Below are 23,834 nucleotides of genomic sequence, written 5' to 3'. Positions count from 1 at the left end.
GTGAGTTGAAGTGGTTATCCAAGGGAACTGAAGGTGCTCAGAACTTGGCAGGACTGGGTTCAACGTGCCTACCTTGAATTTCCCTGGCAGATACAATTGGATCTGGTTGTACTTGACACTTCCTGCTATAAACTCTTGTGAAGTAATGCTATATGCCTTTGAACAGCTGCTTCATCTCCTCCCAGTACTGACAACAGAATTCATTTAATATCTCTTTATTTTGGGCCTGAGTCTCCTCTCAGGCTGTGTAACTTCACTGATGTTATTCCAAATATACCTGGCCCTGAACTCTCTCCCTGTAAAAACACACTGACTCCCTATCCTTTCAGATGAAAGGCACTGTATAAAATGCTAGATGTTAAGTGTTTCTTCTTGTACCTTTAAGTACAGGCCTGCCGGGCTCATGACTTTAAATCCAGCTGAAGCTGAAGCTCCAGCATTTCCTGGGGAAGCTTTGCTTTTCCTACATGGAAGCAGCAGGGAACAGCACAGTTTACTGGGCGAGGCTGGCTCCTGACTCATGCTGCAGTATCAGTCTCATTCTTAAAGCCACGACTTTGGGATGTACACAACTCTTGATTCACGCATGGGACTTTTCTGGAAACCACGGAGAACACTGCACGATCCAGGGCCCTTCATTCAGGACAGCAGGGTCTCGATTTAAAACTGCCATGTTAGAAAGATGACTGTTTTAGGGCTGCTTGGAGGACGTGTAACCATGGCAATACATTTTACCTGGGAAGTTATATTTGGATACACCACTACACATGGGCTTCCCTATAAACTGTCAGGTTTGTTTGACATTTGCTGAACAGCACATTAGAGAGAAGTCACGAAAACGGCCCCAGCCTTACAATATTTTTAAACACAGCCATTTACATTTTCAGAAGAGCAAGAAGAAAAGCCAAGAGATTTAACCGATTCACTAAACCCAAAATCAAAAGCAACTATGGCGGGAGAGGAGAATAACCTACCATTTAACCCACAATGTCACCCAGTTTGTCCTTCACTCACCACTAGCCATCCAGTCCTCAAAAAAAGAACCACTCCAAAAATGTTGATCATACAAGAAGTAAAGACGCCATCCCAGGTCCCAAAAAGCACTGGCTCCCAGACAAATAGCTGTATCTTCCACCAGGGTTTGGTCTGGGTTTGAGATACCTAGAGGAAAGTAACACCTTCAGTTACATCCATGATGTCATCTGGGTGACTGCAGAAATAGCACAGTGACTTGTCAAGACTCATACAACAGGGTGCTCGGTGCGTGGTTGCTACAGCATCACTTTACCTGAAGGCACCCACAAAGGGGAATGCCCCGAGTGATGGGAAAGGACCACGAGGTTCCACAGAACCCAGCAGTGGCATGTATCTGTTGCAGGCTCCACAACATGGATGCAGGAAGCAACATCATTTGGTCCTTAATCTTCTCTTTCTGCCACACAGAACTCAATCAAACAGATAACACCACATTGAAGCACAGGAAAAAGTGCCTCTACTGTAAAGGAGGCAGGGTCAAAAGGCCTCCATCAATCTGGCACAGGAGGCTCAATATAAAAACTATAAAGTCAGTTTTGTCAGGCAAAAGAAGATATGTTACAGGAGATGCCAATCAGAAGGTTCCCTGCTAATGGAGTCACGGGGCTTGTTCTTGGGCTCTCCTCAGGTTCCCACCCACCTGTACTTTTTAGATGACAGATCTGAGGAACTGTCCCAGACTAAAGTGTCCATAGTGGAGGTTTTGGAATAAATTGATAAATTAAACAGTAATAAGTTACCAGGAGCAGATGGCATGCACCCAAAAGTATGGAAGGAATTCAAATATCAAATTGCAGAAGTGTGAAATGTAAACTATCGCTTAAATCAGCCTCTGCACCAGAAAACAGGCAGATAATGTTATGCTAATCATGCTAATGACAATGTGATGCTATTTTTTTTAAGGCTCTAAAGGCGATATTGGCAATTATAGGCTGGTAAACCTAACTTCAGCCACACTGGTTGAAACTATAGTAAAGAACAGAATTATCAGACACAGATAAATGTGATATGTTGGGAAAGACTCAACACAACTTTTGTAAAGGGAAAATCATGCCTCACTGATCTATTAGAATACTCTGAGGATTTCAACATAGACATGGAGAAGGGTGATCCAGTGCAAATAGTGTACTTGGACTTTGATTCACAGCTTCAGTTGTAGATGAGTTGATCCAGAGGTAGGTGAAGACTGATGACTGAAGACTTAACGACTAAAGACCGATGACTGACTGAAGACAAAATGGATGGGGTGCAGCTGCCTTTTATGTCCCTTAGCCTTTGCCATGCTGCTTGTGGAAATTTACAGGAATAAGATGGAGTCCAGGGTCACATGAGTAAGTCCTGGTGACTCATCAGGTGTAGCCCTGCCTTCTCCCCCTGGGCCCATTGTACCTCTGAGTTTCCTTAATGGGCCATTAAGCCGACTAGTGCTGTAGCCATCCTGTCTGGAGTGTTGCCCAGAAACACAGCACAATTTGAAATACAGATACATCAAACATATCCATAACTTCCAAAACAAATATGACACGTGCACATAAACAATATCATCATACTTAGCAAATAATAACCTTTCTAATGGTACCTAACATGGCCTATCTCATATGAATTATTGTAATTTTGACTTATTGATGTTAAATCACATTATAAATGGTCCCCCTAATCCAGCCAGTGTCACAATCCGTTACCACTCAAGAAAGAGATCTTGGAGTCATCGCGGGCAGTTCTCTGAAAACAACTGCTCAGTAAGCAGTGGCAGTCAAAAAAGCCAACAGATTGGTAGGAACCATTAGCCTCGGGATAGATAATAAGACAGAAAGTATCATAATGCCACTATATAAATCCTTGGTACGCCCACATCTTGACTACTGTGTGCAGTTCTGATCTCCCCATCTCAAAAAGATATATTAAAATTGGAAAAACTACTGAGATGGGCAGCAAAAATGATAAGGGTATGGAGCAGCCTTCATATGAGAAGAGATTAAAAAGACTAAGAGTCTTCGTCTTAGAAAAGAAATGACTAAGGGAGGATAAGATGGAGGTAGATAAGATCATGAATGGTATAGAGAAAGTGAATAAGGAAGTATTATTTACCTCTTCACATAACACAAGAACCAGGGTTCACCTGAGGAAATGAATGGGCAGCAGGTTTAAAACAAACTAAGGAAGTACTTCTTCATACAGCGCACAGTCAAGCTGAGCAACTCATTGCCAGGGGACTTTGCAAAGGCCAAAAGTATAACTGGGTTAAAAAAAAGAATTAGATAAGTTAATGGAGGATAAGTCCATCAATAGCTATTAGCCAAGGGATTAGACAGGAATGCAAACCCATGCTCTGGGTAGCCCTACATCTCTGACTCCCAGAAGCTGGGAATGGATGACAGGAGATGGATGGATGGATGGATCACTCAATAATTGCCCTGTTCTGTTCATTCCTTCTGAACCATCTGGCACCAGTCACTGATGGAAGACAGGATACTGAGCTAGATGGACCATTGGTTTGACCTAATATGACTATTATGTTCTTATGACTAAAAGCTGGGAAGTGCTCTGTGTTGACACATCTTTCTCCAGCAAAGGACATGTCCACCCACCTTGGAACACTTCTGCTTCAGCATATGCAGACGAGCTGGAGGGTGGGTGGGGAAGGAATGTAATACCTGGTCAGAATATGGGGTGATGTTAGTTCCGCTTCTGTGTGGTTAACTGTGGCTCGCCTCTGAAAAGTGACTCTACAGAAAAGGCATCAAAGGATTCCATGATTATTCTCCCGCAGTGACTGTGGAATGTTTTCTGTTGACAAGTTCACAGATGTTCTTTCTAACAGCCAGCCTGCAAACTCAGCCTGAGTTTCTAACAGACAAGGTCTGGTCTGTCTTTCTCACAGATCAGCACCAGTACTCAAGGTTCCACAGGGTTACCCTCTAGTGACACCTGTGCAGCCCCAGCATTGCTGCTGGGTTTGCACATGTGTAAGTGATGAGAAATTAGCCAGCAATCCTGCTGAGGCTGCACAAGAAGAAAGAATCCAGCTTACTCACAGCCATAGAGTTTAAGGCCAGAGGAGACCACCAGATGATCTAGTCTGACCTCCTGTACATCACCGGCTAACAGCACCACTCAACATCCCCATATTAAACCCAACAACCAAAATTAGACCCAAGTATGACAGCCCACAAGAGACTAGACTATTACGTGCCAGAGGCAGAGAACAGCAGGGACTGAAGTGCACCAGTGCTTTTGGCCCCCACAATAGCAGGGAAATTACTCCCTCTGTGTTGGCTCTGCAAGGTTAATGGGATTAAAACACAGCACAAATGTATTTTTTGGCATTACAGTGAGCAGGTTCCTATCTTAGGTTTTTATTGAAATGAGTGCTTCTGGCTGATTGGCACTCTTGACAAATAAGGGCACTTACTTAGGTGCCTAAATGTGGACCTCGAAGCTTAACATTGGGCCCCGGTTTTGAAGACCTCAGCAGAGGCCAATACAGTCATACTGGAAGACTGGCATTAAGCACTGGCTTGCTTCCTGACATGCTACATCTTTCGGCACATTCAGCATAACCAATCTAATCTCCATGACACAGAGTCATGCTGAACGGCAGGTAACAGAATAACCTAACACAGAAACGCTCGTTTTTAATAGTTTCAGATGTGTCAAAAAGCTTTCGCCCACTGCCGAGTACAAAACCCCACATCCTAGAGCACATAGTAACTGGGTCCTACATAGGGAAGCCATCAAGTGAGCAAATTAATTAGGAAAATTTTTTGTAATGGGAACTGGAAATAAACATTTAATCGACTTTACTAATGATTGTTATTGCTATTTGTGGGGGATTCAGTAGGTGGTGTTGTTCTCTCTGACTTGGTTACAGAACCAAGGCCCCAGCGTATTGGCAGAGGTTCAGAGACACAGTCTTTCAGATCAGATGTAAAACCAAAGTCTGGACAGCATGTGATCATTAAAGCACTTTTCTGGAGGAGCTAGTTAATCCCTGTATCCTAGGTCAAATTCTCATGCAGGTATCTCAATTCTCCAAGCACTTTCGACGGGACTCAGCTCCAGACTTCAACCTATCCTCCTTCAAAGCATGGACCATCATGTAAGATAGTCGAAACGTAAAAAAAAAATGGCCTAGAGACAACAGACAGCAGCAATCTTCCAAACGTTGAAAAGAGCCATCTGAGAAAGACTCCCCAAGGAACCTTTCTGTACTGTACTGTGAAACCGCCACCGCGGTTGTGCTCCAAACAATGGTTTGGTTCTCCTGCATGGCCTCAGGGGCAGGAAGCAGGGCGCCTGTCCCTTCCTTCAGCTTTTTTAAACACAAAACAACCACCTTTCAGTGCCAGCATGGCTAAGAATCTCATCGCGGATGAAGCTAAGAGTTAGAGTTTGAAGAAGATGACTACACCCTATACTGTTCTCTGGAAACTAACACAGAAGACAGGCCTTTCCTTGCCTGACGTCCAGACAAGATGTTCATCCAAGGAGTCTCATAGAACTTCTAGGGACCAGACCCTGCAGAGGCTATTTCGACTGGATGAGACATAAGAACATGACCTTGAGAAACGGTCACCATCATGCAACTCTGATGGATCGGAGTAGGGGTAATAAGGTAGCCATCAGATTCAAGACCTAAGAAGGAATGAAAACCTTTCTTACTGAAGCACATGTGCTTTTGTCATAACCTGATTAACTGCAGACATTTGTTAGGTCAATATATTCATCTCCCTGTTCATGATGATGTCACAAGGGGCTGAAGATGGAAACCAGAGATTAGTGGTTTGGGGAGATGGGGCCTTTTTAACATACCTGTTGCGCTTCCTCATGGAACAGCTCTTGCACATGTGTGTTACTCCTCAGGCCAGTGGCGTAGTTCAGCACAAACATTTTATCCCTTATGCTCGAGTTGTACGTCCAAAATGCCGCCATCATGCCAGTCAGAAGTCTGGGGGGCAGAGCAGAAGGTCAGCTATTTCCCTCAGACAAATTCCTGTTGCGCTGGAATCTCCACAGAAGAGGATTCATGGTTTTGTTACTCCTAGTAGGAGGGGACAGGGAAGAAAAAAAAAGAACAACCCATTGTAATGTTCTAATTCTGCAGAAGACAAAAGCAGCACAAATCTGCCATTTAACGGCACCATCCTTTCAAACCAGACCCTTGTAATGACACCTGTATGTGAGATATAGCAGCTGCCTCTAGGAAGATAATAATAAGGCGTGTTTAGTATGAAGACAAGGAAATAAGATCCTGGCCTCCAATTATTTTATTATTTGTACCATACCTCAAGGCAAGGTATGCCAGGCATGTCATAGAAGAGAGAGCTTGACAGGTCCTTGCCCCAAAGAGCTTACAGTCAAAACAGAAGTACATACAGATGACAGCTAGGAACAAAGAAGCATAGGACAGGAAGGGACTTCCTGGGTCATCAAGTCCAGTCCCCTGCTATCATCGGCAATCCTATCATATAATCCCATTCAGAAACAAGCTCCATCTTAAAACGAGTTAGTTTTCTTGCCCGCACTACTCCTATTAGCAAACTGTTCCAGAACCTCACTCCTCTGATAGTTAGAAACCCTCTTCTAATTTCCACCCTAAAATGTATTCATGGTCAGTTCATATCCATTTGTTCTTGTGCAACATTGGCCTTTATCTTAGATAGCTCTTCTCCCTCCCCCGTGTTTATCCCCTTCTGTATTTAGAGAGACAAGCCATATTCCTTCTCAGCTGGGGCACAGGACGCAATGACAGTGCAATGATTGAACAATGATGTTTAGCATGTGTTCTGATAGTTCCTAAATTTGATGGTGGGAACTTGTTTGTTCCTTTCGGTTGCTAACATCGGTACTGAATACACTTCATGGTGGAGGGAGTTAGATATACACACAAAGAATCAGCCATGATTACACAATCCATGTTTGTTTATTTGTAACTGAATAGTACCTAGAGACCCACCCAAGATCAGAGATCCACTGCGCTAGGCACTTTACAAACACATAAGAAGACAGTCTCTGTCCCCAAGAGCTTACAATCTAAATAGTCAAAGGAAGCATTATTGTCCTCCGTTTCAGGAACAGTGGGATAGAGTAATTACATGAATTGCCCAGGGTCACACAGGATGGAAAACTGGGACTTAAATCCAGATTGCTCATGTCCCAGCCCAGGCTCTTAACCACAAGATCATCCTTCCTTAATCAGCCTTCCTTTCTAAGGCTTGGTCTACATTGCCTGCAGATTTCAGCAGCAGTCAACAGGAGATAACAAGCTACGTAGAGTAGCTTGCGTATCACCCGTCGACTTCCTAACTTCTACTTACTATGGCGTCCCCACTGCGCTGTGCCAACGGGAAATGCCCTTCGGTCAACGCAGCATTACTCTTCTCGCGGGGGTGGATTAACGCCATCAACTTCCAGGTTTGATTGAGCGGGTCTCCACTGCCGCTCAATCGATCCCACAGAATTGATCCTGCACTGCCGACAATGCCGCCAGCAGCGTAGTCATACTCTAATTCTGCCTTTGCCTTAAAACGTAACATATTGAGCACACTAGTATACAAGCATCTGTGTTCCCCAATATTTGCACTGAGGAGCCTCCTTTCCAGCATTTTTGCTGCACCTGGTACATTGGACAGCACAGAAGGTCTTTCTTTACCCAGTGCATTTGTCCTGTTAAGCAGCAGTGAGGCAGTTAAGACTTCACTGATTCCCCGTTGCTCATTTCCCCCTTTGAAGCAAATAATCCTTTACAATATCACAACTGGTTGCTGTTCTAGGGCGGTTGGGGTTTCAAGCAGGGAAGCAGCAGCAGGAACAGATGAACCCTTCAGAAACAAAGATTGTGTTTTTATGCAAATAGCCCTGATGATGAAAATGGAGGGAGGGAAATACATGACATGCAGGCAAAATTGCTTTTAAATAGAACAGTTTTCAAAGCGTTCCTCAAGGCACCAGGCTGCTCTTTAATGGAAAGAGATTTTATTTAGTAAAGGCTCCACTGTGATCACCAAAATTCATTTCATGGATGGAAGATGCACATGGAAGTAAAAATTGAGCATTGCTGTCCTTGTTCATTTTACGGCGTTTATTTCTAAGATACATATGCTTGTTGCATTACCTAAGGACACACATAGGTAAAGCGTTCCTAGCAGCAAAAGTACATTTGCAAGAGAACATTCGCAGCAAGTCTGGACTATCAAGAAGTAATCATTCATTTACCATATCTTCCATATGCAAATATAAACATCTTTTACGTAGTAAGGTCCCACTCTTGAAATGAACAACTTGCAGTTGGACTGCTGCATCCTTGCACTATACCTTGCTGCATCCTTGCCAGTATATTTTGTCCTTCTACTTTTTAAATCCTCCAACAGACTTGCTTCCTTCTTCTATCTACTCCCTCTGGTTTCTAAGAATCCCTCTCCCTCTCTTTTCTACTCCCCAATTTCTCTGCTTATCTATTAGTAACTTCTCTCTTTCCCTGCACAAAATATCACCCGTTGGTCTGAGAGCTTTATCGTCTGCAGCTACTGCTGTAAGGAACAGCTTCCTTAATTTCTCTCCCTTTGCTATAATTTAATTCTACAATGATTTATACATACATATATCACAAATATTTGCATTAATTTTGCATTGGAAAGCAATTTGTGATAATGCATTACGTAGGTCACTGTGCAAGATATGTATATGAAAGGAGAATAAATATTTTGCTCTGATCCTGCAAAGATTTACACATTAACTTTGTACAATGCCAGTAGTGCCACTGAAGTCAATACAATTTCTTACAGTATGTAAGATAAATAAACACACTTCTTTGTGAGATCAGGGTCTGTGAATGGTACAGTCTTTTGGGTCAAGGACCTTCTTGTTGTTATGTGTGTATATGGCGCCAACCTCATTAATACCACCATAAACTATCTATCTAGGTTAGACCACAAGAACGGCCATACTGGGTCAAACCAATGATCTATCTAGGCCAGTATCCTGTCTTCCAACAGCAGCCAATGCCAGATGCTTCAAAAGGAATGAACAGAACAGGGCACTCATGAAGTGATCCATCCCATTGCCTGGTTTCAACATCTGGCAATCAGAGGTTTTGGGACACCCAGAGCACGGGGTTGTATCCCTGATCATCTTGACTAATAGCCATTGATAAATAAGTTCAGGGATGATAGGCTCAATTCTCTTTTGAATCCAGTTATATAGTTTTGTCCTTCACAACATTCCACAGCTGACTACGCATTGTGTAAAGAAGTACTTCCTTTTGTTTGTTTTAAACCTGCTGCCTATCAATTTCATTGGGTGACCCCAGGTTCTATCTAGTATTAGTCACGGCCACGACTGAAGCATATTATGCTACACACACTTTCAAAATGAGTCTGCTAGAATAATAATTTCTTTCCTCAAATATAAAATTAGGGTCAAATTCAAATCTTGACTGACAGTCACATCCCCCGCACTAAATAAATCAATTGAATTTTAATCAATGACCACGTGTCTATTTCCCCCGCTAGGAGGAAAACGTGGCTAGGAGCAAAACAAGAGTTTTTTGGAGAATACGTCCACTTCTGTTTAAGGGGAAAATAATTATGTTGGTTTGATCTTTTTGTTTGTTTGTTTTTATGGTGGCAAGCCATTTGACAGCGGAGGTACTTTCATATCTAATTATAAAGGCTTATTCTGGAAGATGAAAATTGTGCAGCCTTTAAAGTGCATTCTGCAACTCAAACTGCCTTTGTGCCTTTTCAAACTAAGACTATTTCATTAGTAATCACATTAAAGAAGCTTCTCAGCCAAAATCACTTCTCTAAGCTATTCAACAGATGGCTAACTTTAAAGACACGAGGTTAATACATTTCCAACCGCAATTGTGTGTGGTCCAATGACCTCTGAAGGGACTCCCTTCCTGTCATAGGAGTTACTTTCTAGGTTTGGTTTGTGATGGGATCCAACAGCCAAGAGCACTTTGTTTTTAATAAATCCCCTAAACCGTCATCATGGTTAAGTTTTTAAAAACACCTAATTCTGGGGACTCCAAGGAAGAAATGAATTAAAGATAAATCAAACAGCAGTGAGTCAGTACAACAAACATAAATACCACATTCAGGAATGTTTGCTTATATATAAATACCACAATTTTAAACATGTAATGTAATATCCAAGCTAATTTTGTTACTCTTCTGTATTTGAAAACAACAGTAACATATTAAGGCCAAACCTTTACTCGCTTTAGTAGTGTATTAATTTTACAGTGTGACTTGCCTTACTTCTATTTAAAGTTATTTATAAGGTCCCCATCACTTTTGGTGCCTAGACAGTCTTACACTTATGCTATAAATGATTAGTTATAACAACAAGAACGAAACCCATTGAAAGAATTTCTAAAATAAAATAAATCACAGAATGACATTTGCCACTATTGTATTGTTCCCGCTGCTTGTATGTTCTCTTTCTCCTACACGCGGTGTCTGTCTGATCTATTATACTGTAAGGCCTTTGGGGCAGGAACTGTCTCTTCCTCTATTTGTAAAGCGCCAGTACAACAGAGTCCTGTTCTCATCTGCCCTTCGGCATTCTTAGAATGAATATTATAAATAAAAGACTAAGTCAAAACACTCTTGATGAGACAGCTCAGTGAACCTCTCACCTCTTTGACAACATACAGAAAATAGCTGCCCATCTCTTATTATTAACTGGTGTTGTTTTGTTTTTTAAATGTATAAAGAGATGTCCAAGGAAACTGAGAGATGGGACAGCTATTCCTTCCAAGATTTACCAGACCAGATCTCCGTCACCCCTTTGACTAAACTACCTTGAACAGCCATAACCATCATCTCGCACACTTCAACGAGCCTGCTCAGGGGGTCCTTCCATGCACCGTCTCCAAAGCTCAGCGCATGGTCGCGTCCTCGCCAGCTTGCAGGGTCTGACACCACCTCCCAGACCCAGCGCGGCGCCGGGCAGGGGTGCGCGCCGGACAGGTGCTGGTGGCACGTCTGAGCTGACGCGTCCTAGGAAAGGAGCAGGAAGGAGGACGCCGAGCCCTGCCTACCTCCGAGCCAGGCCTTTCCTGGATCCGGGAGGCACCTGCAGCTGTTCCTCGGCGCCCTGCCCCCGCCTCTCACGATCCTGCCCTCTCGGGGGTAGGTCCGCTCCTCCTCTCCTGCCCGTTTACACGGCTAGTGAAACACACTCGGGGCCCGTCTCTTTGCCCTGCAAGCTACGAGCCCCCCCCCCCCAGGCGCTGCAGCCGCGGGTGCGCCCCGCGTGGGGTCCAGCCCGCGCCCCGTGTTATCCGGCTCCGGGACTCACCCCCGCGCGGCAGCTGCTGGCTCCGCTCACCTCGGCCCCGGCTGGGGTCGGGTTAACGCCCTGCCTCCCCCCTCTGCCTGCGGAGCCAGCCCGGGCCGTGCGCCCTGCTGCGATCCGGGGTGGGGGAGCCCAGCCCCTGTCCAGTCCTGGGCCGGGCACTCAGTGCCACGTGAGCCGCCCTGGCCCTGCTGGTGCCGTGCGGCGGCGGCGGCGGGACGGGGGGGGTGGCCCTGGCCCTTCCCCAGGCAGGGTCACTCCCGTCCCCGGCCGGCAATTTGCACGGGAGCTGCAGCCCCTGTGACCGAGGGACTCTGGGGAACCGGAGCAGCATCCCGCGGGCCTCCCCTCCGCGCCCCGCCGCGCTCCCACCCCAGCTCCTGCCCTGGGCGCTGCCAGGCGGCCCGAAGGGGAGCGTAGACAACGGGTCTCGCCAAGCGCTGGCTCGCCCCAGAAGGCAGGCTGGGTGGCGGTGGCCCCTCCCTACACACGTCCAGCCCCCCGCCCAAACAGGGCCCCGATCCTGCCAGCACGTCCCGCACCCTCCTGCCGGCCAGCAGCGGGCTCTGGGCGCTGCCTTAGAGGCCCAGGGCTCAGGCTGGGCCTTGCTCATTGCTGAGCCTGCCGTTCCCAACCTGTAAATGCTCCAGCTCTCCCCCTGGTAAAGCCAGGGGAGCGCCCTTCAGCGGGTGTTTGATTTACACTGAGAGCTGGAGAGCAGAATTAGAGCCAGGGGGGAAATAATTCCTAGCCCCATTGACGTCAAGGGGGAAACTCCCTCTATCCTCACTAAGCCCACAATTTCACCCATAGTGTGTGTGTGTGTGGGGGGGGGGGGGGGGTGTATGACTAGGCCTGTTCACTCAGGAGCTGGCCCCGAGCCTGCCAGTGCAGCATTGTCTCCTGCAGTCTATTTTCTACTGGTCCCAGTAAGAGAGGAGCTTGTTGGTTACATGCACAGGGAGCAGCCTCTGTGACAGGTGCTTTGTACAGTTCTGTCTGTTCCTAATACATGCAGCCAGCGTGGCAGGAACATGACAGTTATATACATGAGCAGTGAATGAGTCTCATTATCAGAGATAATAGGTTCAACATCCTGCTTGGCAAGGCCAGCTGTTTATTCTTTATTGACACTCAGGGAACTGGATTTTTTTCCCTGGGGGTGAAAGACAATGAGGCACATAAACAGTCAAATGCGGGTGCTAGGCAGCAGCATCCGCTGTTTCACTGAAAACATGACGTTGATCATTCATTTTCTTACTCATTCTGGAGGCTTTCAGTTTATCTGAAGGTCCTAGTGGTTTGTGAAAAGAAATTCTCGCACTCCCAAGTTCATCCTGATGGAGCACAGGGGGCAGAAGGGCTTGTCTACAGAAGGAAATGCACCAGATTAGCAATTCCATAATAGCTCTTCTGAAATAGCTCCCTGTGTGGCATGCTAAGGGGTTGTCTACACAGGGAACTTCCAAAGCAGAATAAGGCACTCTTATTCTGGAAATCCATTTGATTCTATATAGGCTCTAATATCAACACAGTATCTGAGCATTGAACAATGTGACAATTCTGTAGTCTGTCCTCATCCTCACCCCATGGGGGGAAGGGTGTGCTATGAACTTCCTTATTTTGGTAGGGTTTCAGGATTTTTTTTTAAATATATAAATGTCGGTATGTATTTATGCTGGAGAAGGCAAAGTCAAATAAATTTGTCTTGCACTTGGAGTGGAAGGTGGTGAAGGATGAAATAGTCTGCAGTTCCTAGGAGTTCATTCCTCAGTCTCAGACCAAGCCCAGAGAAAGTTCTATCTCCCACCCAGACAAGCTTTAACCTTAGTGTAGAGAGTTATATATGCCACAGGTGCATAGTTGTTGCTCAGGATCTTTATCTCAGAGCTTTAGGCAAACTTTAAGATATTCTTGGCCCGTGCCACAGAGCACCTTGAAGACAAGGACTGAGACCTTGAATTCGATTTGAAATTCTATTAGAAGCCAGTGCAGAGAGCCGAGGACAAATCTGATGTGTTCGCAGTAGCCTGTGTTGCTCAGGAGACACATAGCAGAGTTGTGTACTAGTTAGAGTTTCCTAAGTGCTGAAGTTTTCTTTCCCATGCATATTGATTGCATTGCTGTAGTCATACAAGAAATAATGAAGGCATGAATAACTCATGGATAACTCATGTTACTCATGGGTGCTGCTATGTGAGAGCTTAGCATCAGCAAGGAATCCAATTGTGGGTGTGTATATTTAATCAAAGGAGACTGGACTGTGGCTGCAAACTCATCAGTTAAGACACATTAAGGACTGAAGGGACCCTCACAATCATCTAATTTGACCTGAACATCGCAGGCCACAGAATCTCTTCCAATCACTCCTGTAATAGGCCCAAAGCCTCTGGGTGAGTTACTGATGTCCCCAAATCTTGATTTAAAAACTTCAGGTTACAGAGAATCCACCATTTACTGTAGTTCAAACCGCAAGTGATTGTGCCCCACACTACAGAGGAAGAAAAAAGACCTCAGAGGTCTCTGCCAGTCTGACGGGAGGGGAAAATTCCTTTGAATTCCACTGAAATATCGTGATCAGTTAGACCCTGAGCATGTGAACAAGATCCACCAACCAGACACCTGGGAAAGAATTCTGTAGTAACTCAGAGCCATCTCCATCCAATGTCCTATCTCCAGCAGCAGGAGATATTTGCTAACAGTCGCAGATGGGCCATATGCCATTGCAGGCAATTTCATCATATCATCCCCATCATAAACTTATCTAGCTCAGTCTTAAAACAAGTTAGGTTTTTTGTCCCTATTACTCCTCTTGCAAGGTTATTCCAGAACTTCACTCCTCTGATGGTTAGAAACTTGGTCTAATTTCTAGCCTAAACTTATTGATGACCAGTTTATACCCTTTTGTACTCGTGCCAATATTGGTCTTTAACTTAAATAACTCCTCTCCCTCCCTGAAGTTTATCCTTCTAATATATTTATAGAAACAATCATATCTTCCCACATCCTTCCTTTTGTTAAGTTAAATAAGCCAAGCTCCTTAAGTTTCCTCTCATAAAGTAGCTTCTCTATTCCCCTAATCATCCTAGAGGCCCTTCTCTGCACCTGTTCCAGTTTGACTCCATCTTTCTTAAACATGGGAGACTAGAATTGCACACAGTATTCCAGATAAGGTTTCATCAGCCTTCTATAATGGTTTTAACACTTCCCTATCTCTACTTGAAATACATCACCTGATGCAGCCTAGGATTCCATTAGCCTTTTTTACAACCTGCATCACATTGGCTGTTTATAGTCATCCTATGACTGATCAATAGATCTAGCTCTTTCTCCTCCTCTGTAACTTCCACCCAATACATCCCTAGCTTATAGCAAAAGTTATTGTTAGCCCCCAAGCGCATGACCTTGCACACTATTCCATTCCATTTCTATTACTCCAGTTTTCTAAGTTATCCAAATCTTCCTGTATGATATTCTGATCCTTCTCTGTATTGGCAATAGCTCCCAGCTTTGTGTCATCTGCAAATTTGACTAGAGCACTCCCAATTTTTGTGCCAAGGTCAGTAATGAAAATGTTAAATAAGACTAGTCCCATGACCGAGCCTTGAGGAACTCCATTAGTAACCTCCCTCCAGCCTGACAGTTCATTGTTGTAGTCTTCCCTTAACCAGTTCTTTACCCACCTTTTGATTCTCATATGAATCCCCATCTTTTCCAATTTAACTAATAATTTCCCATGTGGAACTGTATCCAATGCCTTACTGAAATCCAGGTAGATTAGATCTACTGCATTTCATTTTGTCTAGAAATTTGGTTATCTTCTCAAAGGAGGAGATCAGGTTGGTTGGGCACGATCTACTTTTCTGATTAGGGGACTGGAGCACATGACTTATGAGGAGAGGCTGAGGGAACTAGGCTTGTTTAGTCTGCAGAAAAGAAGAATGAGGGGGGATTTGATAGCGGCCTTTTAACTACCTGAAAGGAGGTTCCAGGGAGGATGGAGCTAGGCTGTTCTCAGTGGTGGCAGATGACAGAACAAGGAGCAATGGTCTCAAGTTGCAGTGGGGGAGGTCTAGGTTGGATATTAGGAAAATAGTTTTCACTAGGAGGGTGGTGAAGCACTGGAAAGGGTTACCTGGGGAGGTGGTGGAATCTCCATCCTTAGAGGTTTTTAAGGTTGACAAAGCCCTAGCTGGGATGATTTAGTTGGGGTTAGTCCTGCTTTGAGCAGGGGGTTGGACTAGATGACCTCCTGAGGTCCCTTTCAACCCTAATCTTCTATGATTTACCTCCATGTCCTTAACTACCCTTCCACAATTTGTTGTAAGACCTCACATACAACTGAGGTCAAACTAATGGGCCTGCAGTTTCCTGGATCACGTTCTTCCCCTTTCTTAAATATAGGTACTATATTTGCAATTCTCCAGTGATAGGTTACAACCTCTGAGTTTATGGATTCATTAAAAATCCTTCTTATTGGGCTTCCAATTTCATGTGGTAGTTCATTTAATATTCTTGGATGCAGATTATCCAGGCCCCGATGTTAGTCCCATTAAGCTATTTGAATTTGGCTTCCACCTTGGATGTGATAATTTATACTTTCATATTCTCATTTCCATTAGCCACCCTGCCACTAAATTCCTCATTACCCTTATTAAAAACTGCAAAGTATTTGTTTATGTGTTGGTCCATGCCTAGATTATCTTTAATCTTCACACTATCCTTTATGGACTCCTTTTTCGTTCCTTGGTTTCTTTTTATCTATATGGCTAGGAACACTTTTATTATTGGTTATAATTTCCTTTGCAAGGTCCAGCTCTGCCTGGCCTTTGGAGATTTTCACTTTATCTCTACACTTTCTGACCTCCAAGAGGTAGCTTTCCTTGCTGAACCATCCCTTCTATTGCTTGTCAACTTTCTGCTTTCTCTTAATAATCTGTTTGAGATGCTTGTTCATCCAGTTTGGTCTAGAATCCTTTCCTATGAATTTTTCCTTGTTTGGGATGCAGGCATAAGATAGTTTCTGCAATTTTAAATCAAAAGTTGCAGAAACTAATTCCAAGTTTCCTTCACAGTCAGATCATTGAGTTCTTCAGTCCAGTCCATTTCCTTAACTAATTCCCTTAATTTTTTAAAATTTGCTCTTCTGAAATTAAGGACCCTTAATTGCAGACCTAGTTTTGTTTATCCTTCCATGTAGTTTAAACTGAATTAACTCATGATCACTCAAATCAAGTGATTGTCCTCTATAACCACTTCTCCTATGAGTTTCTTGCTACTTACTAATACTAAATCTAAAACGGCAACACTCCTTCTTGATTCAATGACTATTTGGTGAAGGAAATCTGTTGGTGACCACATCCAGGAATACCTGGGCCCTATCATTATTAGTTGCACTTGTCCTCCAATCTATATCTGGGAAATTAAAGTCTCCCCTGATCACACAATTCCCAGAATATTTATTTAATTAAAAATATTAGTGATATCTCTATCCATATCCAAATCAGATCCTGCGGGTCTGTGGCAGACTCCATGCACTATCCCAGTAGAACCTCTGTTACCTTTCTTTCCCAAAGTAATTTTGACCCAAACAGATTCCGTTTTCTCCATTCAATCACTTCTAATCTCTACAATCTACCTTGTCATTATTATACAATGCTACTTCTCCATTTTTACCTTTATTTCTGTCTTTCTTGACCAGCACATGCCCTTCAGTACTTGTATTCAGTCATGACTACTATTCCATTATGTTTCCATTATCCCTATAATATCTGGTTTCACTTCCTGCACCAGTAGTTCTAGTTCCTCCATTTTGTTACCCAGCCTTCTTTCATTGATGTACAGACATCTTAGTTGTTTTTGCTTGGCTTCACCCAGATTCCTCACCTGATTATGTAAAGTCATTTTACCGCTAGTATTGCCTAACCTGACTGTTACTGTCAGTGATATTGGCACTACATTTCCTCCTGTTGTCCATTCTCCTACCTTCTGTTGTTCCTTTCTCCATTGCGATCTCTTTTACTTGATTTTCCTCCCACTCATTTAAAATCAGGCATGGAGATTATCTCTCCCAACAATCTCCCCCACATTGCTAGTTTAAAACTCTTTTCATTAGCTGCGCCAACCTCCATCCCAGAAGTTTATTTCCCTCCTACTCAGATGGAATCTATCTAATGAAAACAGTCCTCCATCCATGAATGCCTCCCAGTGGTTGACCATCCCAAAGCCCTCCTTATAAGACCATTGCCTGATTCATCTGTTGATCATCATAATCTTGTCTTGGCATCATTCACCTTCTCTATGTACAGGTAGAATCCCACTGAAGATCACCTCAGCCTCCTTATTTCTTTAAGCATCTTCCCCATTCTGGCGTAGTTTTCCTTGATGCAATCGCAGCAAGAATCTATCAGTATCATTAGTTCCCATGTGAAGGACAATCAATGGATTATTTCCTACTCCCATTAGATCCTCTTCCGCCTCAGGGTCACATCTTGTATCCTAACACCTGGTAGACAGCACACTCTTCTGCTCCGGTGACAGACATTTCTGTTGTACTTAGCAGGGAGTCCCCAGTCACGTAGACCTGCCTCTTCCTGGTGTTGGTACGATTGTTTGGCCTTCTTCCTTCTGTTCTTTCCGGCCGCAAGTCTTCTTGTTTTCTGTTCTCACTTGTAATCTTCTGCAACTCATCCTCTGTCCTCCTGGCTATCTCATTGTCTCTTCCCCTCTTGTAGTAGGACTAGCCACTCTTTTCTTCCTCCTTGCTCTTCCACCCTCTGTTACTGCCTCCCTCTTCCCTTCATCTTCCAACTCAGTGAACCCATTCCTCAGCTCTATTTCTCCTTCACTAGCTGGCCTTTTCCTCTGCTTTATTCTCATAGTCACATGCTTTCACTGGCCACTTCCTTCATCCAGCAGTCTATCCTCTCAGTTCTCTGGTCCAGCTTGCATCTCAAGTATTAAGGTTTCCCTTCAGCCTCCTCTCTCCATCATCTGCTCAAATCCCCTTCCACACTCAAACATTCCATCGTTTCTACCCACATCTCTAAACCTCGGATCCTCTCGTCTATCGGATCTATCAGGCTGCACTTCATACAACAAAGCACCTTTCAGGTACCCTCACCAGAATAATATACATCCCACAGCTTCCACCTCCAGTCATCTTCATTCTCTCTTCCTTTCTTCTGGTAACTACCACTGCAGCCTCTGTAGTTGTCATAGCCTTTGCTCCTAAGTGCCTGTCAAGAACGAAAACAAAAATAAGAACACCTACCCCACTACCTTAACACACCCTCTTCCAAACTCCACTTCCAAACTTCTACCCAACATACCCCCGTTTTCAGCTGTTTGCTGGCTGGCCACTTGGCTGCCTTTATAGTCCTGCTTAAATGCCACACCCAATCAAGGTTCAGCTGTGATCAAAGACTCTCCTTCTCTCACAACACATTACCCCGGCCAGACTTTGCAAACTGAAAACAAACCAGCAAGCAAGCAAACAAAAGACCCTCAAGAACTCACTCACTGCCCCTAACGAGCAGGGGCTTGCCTTCCTTCTCTTCCAACAGTTCTCCACTCAGACTCCCGTTTTCAACTCTTCAGGATGCTTTCTTCTACCCACCAGCATCACCTCTGTCTTGCTTGGGTTCAGCTTCAACCAGCTGCTCGTTATTCATGAGTTGATCTCATCCCGGCCCTAGGCTATCTTGGTGTTAATGGTATGGTTGTACATGGCAAAGGATAGGTAGAGCTGTGTGTTATCTGCATATTGTTGACGCTTCAGCTCATGTTGTCTGACCACCAGTTTACCTAGTGGCTACATGTAAACATTGAAGAGGCCTGGAGAATTGATCCTTGTGGGACTCCACAAATGAGGGTCTAGTGGGGGAGGTCGTTTTCCATTATTGCTCGTTAAGTGTGCTCCTTCAGGAAGGACTCAAGCCCTTTTGGCAGTTACCCTGGACTCCTGCCACTCTTTCAGGTGAAGCAACAGTATTTCATGTAAATAGTGTCAAATGCTGCAGAGAGGTCTAGAGGATGTGAATGGATGTCTGCCTTTTATCCATTAACTGGAGGAGTTCATCCAGCAATGACATTAAAGCAGGTTCAGTTCCATGTCCTAGATTGTGCTGGGTCTAGAATATTAGCTTAAAGTAGGCAATCTTGTAGTTGGCCTTTGGCTAGTTTCTGTATGAGCTTGCTCAGGAGTGAGAGGTTTGACAGTGGGCAGTTATTAGATAGAACCAATGTATCCAGGGTGGGTTTCTTCATTATTGGACTATTGAGTGTTTGAAGGAGGAAGGGAAGATTTCTTCACTGAATAATGAGTTGGCTACTTTGGTTGAGAATAGAAGTGTCCACATGGGAAAATATTCTGGAATAGCTATAGCATTTTAAAGTCACACCCTACCTTATTCTGAAATAACTTCCCCATGTTGACAAGCCTTAAAATTGTTCTCTCAGAGGCAGGAAATGAACTGGATCAGAATGGTGAAATTAGGTGGAGCACAAACTCAAATATGGAGAGTAGAAAGCTGCCTCCTGACGGTTGGGGAAGCCTACCTCAGACCTGATGTCTAGAACTATAAATATCTGTGTATGAGAAATGTTGTCATCTTTTAAAAACCCACCTCTTGGGGATGTAGATCTCTGAAAATCTCTCCTTTCACCTGCCCACCCTTCCACCAGCCTTTCTTCTAAAACCTAAGTGTTCATTACAACTAGAAGAAAACATATGGGGCCAGAGTCTCTTGTAATTTACACCAGTGTGAATCAGTATTAACGCCATTTAACTTGGTGTGTAAAATTGATGTAAGCTAGAGAATCAAGACCAGTGATTTTACTGGTTTGCCTTTGGACGCTGTGTGGAGGGCAGGGAGGTTTGTGTGCACAATTGTACTTGGAGCAAGATGTTAAGAATAGGTTTTCAAAAGCATTCAACAATTGCCTAAATGTGCTCCCACTGAAGTCAATGAGAATTTTCTTCACTGGGAGCAGAGTTAGATCAATAATGAGTATTTCTGAAAATCCCACCCTAACATTTAAATGAAACCACGTGTTTCTGATGATGGTTAAATTTCATCACCTTTAGCAATGCTTAGCCCTTTAGTAAAAGGGTACAGACTGATATACCGCCGTTATTTTTGTAAATCTACTCAATAAATCATTCCCAAATGTATTCAAATATTTTTTGAAGGAACAAATAGTGAAAATTAGAAATGGTAAGCAATATGCTACAGAACACACTCTAAAATTACATATAGGAAATATGTAATAATGTGGTGCGGTATAAATAAATTCTCTCTCTTCCACCTGTAAAGCTAAATTCCTTAATTCAGTTGGGAGAGGGAAAAATACAATAAATACATTTAAAACATTTCTAAAAATGACCTAAAATATCATTGTCATACACAAGAACAACATGAACTTAAAGTCTGATATCTTGAGTACTTTCAGGGTCCTGATGGAAAGCCAGGAATCTCCCCTTTCCAATTATATAAAACTCCTATTCAGGGTTGTAAGATGCTGGACGCTAATTGTAGCAGGACTGAAAATTGTTCATCTTAGACTTTAAAATAGAAATATCTCCTTTCTCCATAAAATTATACCATGCCAGCCATTTGAAACTGCTCAGACGGTTGGAATGTGGAGATGGATTAATGGGCAGAGTGGATGAGGTGATAAAAATATTATATACTGTACAATGATAGCAAGCAAACAGACTGGGGACAAATTCTGGGAGCCAGTAAGTGTAGCAGATCAGACAGCAGGAAGCAGATTCCTGAGGTGGGGAAGACAGTAGCAGTCTGGTCAATCAGCAAGAGGGAACTGAGCCATATTTAAAATGGCTACTGACTCGAGTGATTATCATTTGCTTAAACAGAAAGTGGAAGCACTATTTAAGTGGAGAAAAATGTGAAAAAGATTCTTACTGACATTCAGATTAATAAAGACTCTCACAATCTTCATCACCTTCTGCACCACATGCAAAGCACATTCGTTTGACTGGTCTACTCTAACACACCCAACAATGTGCATATTTTAAAAAACAATCTCAAAAGGAAACACTCCGCTACACTCACAATTCTCATCCTGGAGACAGGATGAGAGAGAGAATGAACTGCATTTGACAGATGTTGGTCACATCTCTTAACGCGTTACTGGAAGTTGCTCAGGTACTATGGTGATAGGAGTTGTATAAAAACCTATATTGAGCAGAACACAGTTCAGAGAGTAAAATGGAAGAAGAACCTGCATTTTTCTGTTTGAATTTATTCAAAGTTATAATTTAAAATCTTTTGGTTTTGAAGTACATTTTGCATATATTTTAAAACTTCTCTCAAAGTGTTTGTACAGTGCTCCTCAGTGAACATCCAAGTGCTGTCATAAATAACTTTTTTTAAGAAACCACAAAAGATATTTCAAGCAGCAGAGTGACTCTATATGTCAATGCTAGATCTGTTGAGGATTTTTTCAAATCTGATATCAAATAGATCCATGCTGGCAATAGTCCTTCCTAACATTTTAAGTAGCAGCAGCCTAGGACATTCTAGTTGTATGTTTAATGGGATTACTCATTTAAACAGATACTTGCATTTGTCTTTTTTTTAAAAAAAAAGAATGAATCAATAAATAAACCCTGAAGGAAAGAACATTCTTGTCTGAAACTGATGCTTCTGGGAAAAAAAGAAGGGCCAGTGATAATTTTCACTTTCTTGGGCTGTTTTGATCTCTTAACAACTAAGACAGGCCTGCAATAAAGATGCGTTCAGTAACTGGCAAATATAGGATTAAGATGAAATAAAAAAGTCACCCTTTAGACGTTTGTTGATATTCTCCACTCTGTTCCTACCCATTACACTGTGTTCAAAATGCCTTATATTATCAATAAAATACTCACAGGGCTTCTAGTCCATACTTCAACTAGATAGACTTGTAGAGAAAAACTGTCCAAGAATGAGAATGTTCTGATAGATGAGAAAGATGCGAAGGAAAAAATGTTTTTGGTACAAAAATGTTTTCTTTAGCAGTTGCTATTCACACTACAGCAAGATACATTGCTTGGTGGGGCCAAAGAAGCATTTAATAAACTACTCCGCAAAGGTCACAGAGTGTCTTAGTTTTAATTTGGACAAGCCTGGTGCTTTTGATTTAACAACAACAAAGTCCCTGTATTTCTGCCTTTGTGAAGTGGAACTAATAATCAGATCTGACCATGGGAAAAAAATCATATATAGCAACTGTGAAAGCTAATGTGATCAGTGGCACAGTTTGTTCTTCTGTACCTATGCCAGCTTACCTCTCTCAAATAACAGCCTAAAAGGTTATGCATCCCAAGGAATACTATCTCTTCAGAAAGAAGGCATCTGCCTACAATATAATATTGGTGTAATGAACTGAGTCAGCAGACAGAAATGTAACTTGTGGCTAGTTATGAATACACGTTTACTTGCCAGTAAGAGAGCTGTACTGGCATAGAAGATAGTCTAAGGTACCAGATACATTCATGCTGCCAGAACCACAGATGCACAGAAGCACTAGCCAACAAAATGAACTCCAGCTGGGAAAATGCTATTTGAGCCAGAAAGAAAGGAACAACTGTGGTTTGGTGATGCTGGGATTAAGAACACAGGGCCAAAAGTTGCCTTGCAATACACCTACGAAGCTTCCGCTGAGCTGAGTGCATACGACAGAGGGAAGAATCAGTCTTTTTTAGAAAGTGCATGGCTGCTGACACCTACGTACGTCAGTAGCTAGGAGTGGAAATTTGGGTGGATCCCAATGTATGGTGCATGGGCAATGACGAAAGGTCTGGTGTTACAGTAAGTCATTTATGCTGCATATTACTGTGGATGATTGCGTATTATATTTGAATGCCAGGGGACATGATTATAGGGGAGAGGTGTAGATGGTACAGAGAAGGGATTTGAGTGCAGGGATCCTGGGTGCTGGGCTGGCCAGTGGAGAAGAGTGATCCCTGCAGACCCACAGGCAGGTATGGGTTAAGCTGGGGGAAGGGGTGCTAGTCAGCATGCGTGCGGGGCCTGGCTCTTAACAAAGTAATCCAAGGCTGGAAGAAGTTTGGGGTGCTGGATGGAGGCAGTAGTGGGATTGACTAAGCTGTTTCACTCTGCTCCCTGTGAGCCAGGGCGTTCTGCAGACAGGCCAAGAACCACCCACTCTTCAGACAGGAGTTCCTGATCCATAACCACAAGAACATCAGCTTCTGTATTCACACAAGCTCATACTTGGGTGAGCCTGGGTGCTAGCTGGGTGGGCAACAGTCCAGCCATGGCTACACCTGTGACAGGCAGATTTGGGGTGGGAGAGGTTGCAAAGAAAATGTAGGAAAGAGAAATTATTAGTCAACGATCTTGAGAAGGAATTAAGTCCTTCAGCAGAGTAGAGTGTGAACTTACAAATACCATATTACCCCAACCATCCAACACTTGCATATAAGACATTAACAGGCTGCCGTGTGTGTGTGTAGTCACCTC

At 43.4% G+C, this 23,834-nt stretch overlaps 1 protein-coding gene across 1 annotated transcript in view; it reads right to left on the bottom strand.

The window, feature by feature from the left end:
• The window catches only part of SLC12A8 (solute carrier family 12 member 8), an 88,565-nt gene extending 76,956 nt beyond the window's left edge, over window positions 1-11,609 (bottom strand). The window contains exons 1-3 of the mRNA XM_067549605.1: window positions 10,844-11,609; window positions 5,848-6,076; window positions 1,015-1,161 (exon numbers count right to left, since the gene is read on the bottom strand). Coding sequence (XP_067405706.1) covers window positions 1,015-1,161; window positions 5,848-5,970 — 270 coding nt within the window. The 5' untranslated portion in view covers window positions 5,971-6,076; window positions 10,844-11,609. The remainder of the gene's footprint in view (window positions 1-1,014; window positions 1,162-5,847; window positions 6,077-10,843) is intronic.
• Window positions 11,610-23,834: the final 12,225 nt, after the last annotated feature.

The sequence above is a fragment of the Emydura macquarii genome, unplaced genomic scaffold, assembly GCF_026122565.2.
Source record: "Emydura macquarii macquarii isolate MOO-44397 ecotype Brisbane River unplaced genomic scaffold, CSIRO-AGI_Emac_v2 contig_1253, whole genome shotgun sequence".
In the NCBI taxonomy this organism is placed as follows: Eukaryota; Metazoa; Chordata; order Testudines; family Chelidae; genus Emydura; species Emydura macquarii.
Note: the sequence above shows the minus strand (reverse complement) of the source record. Positions and strands in the feature narration are given on the sequence as shown.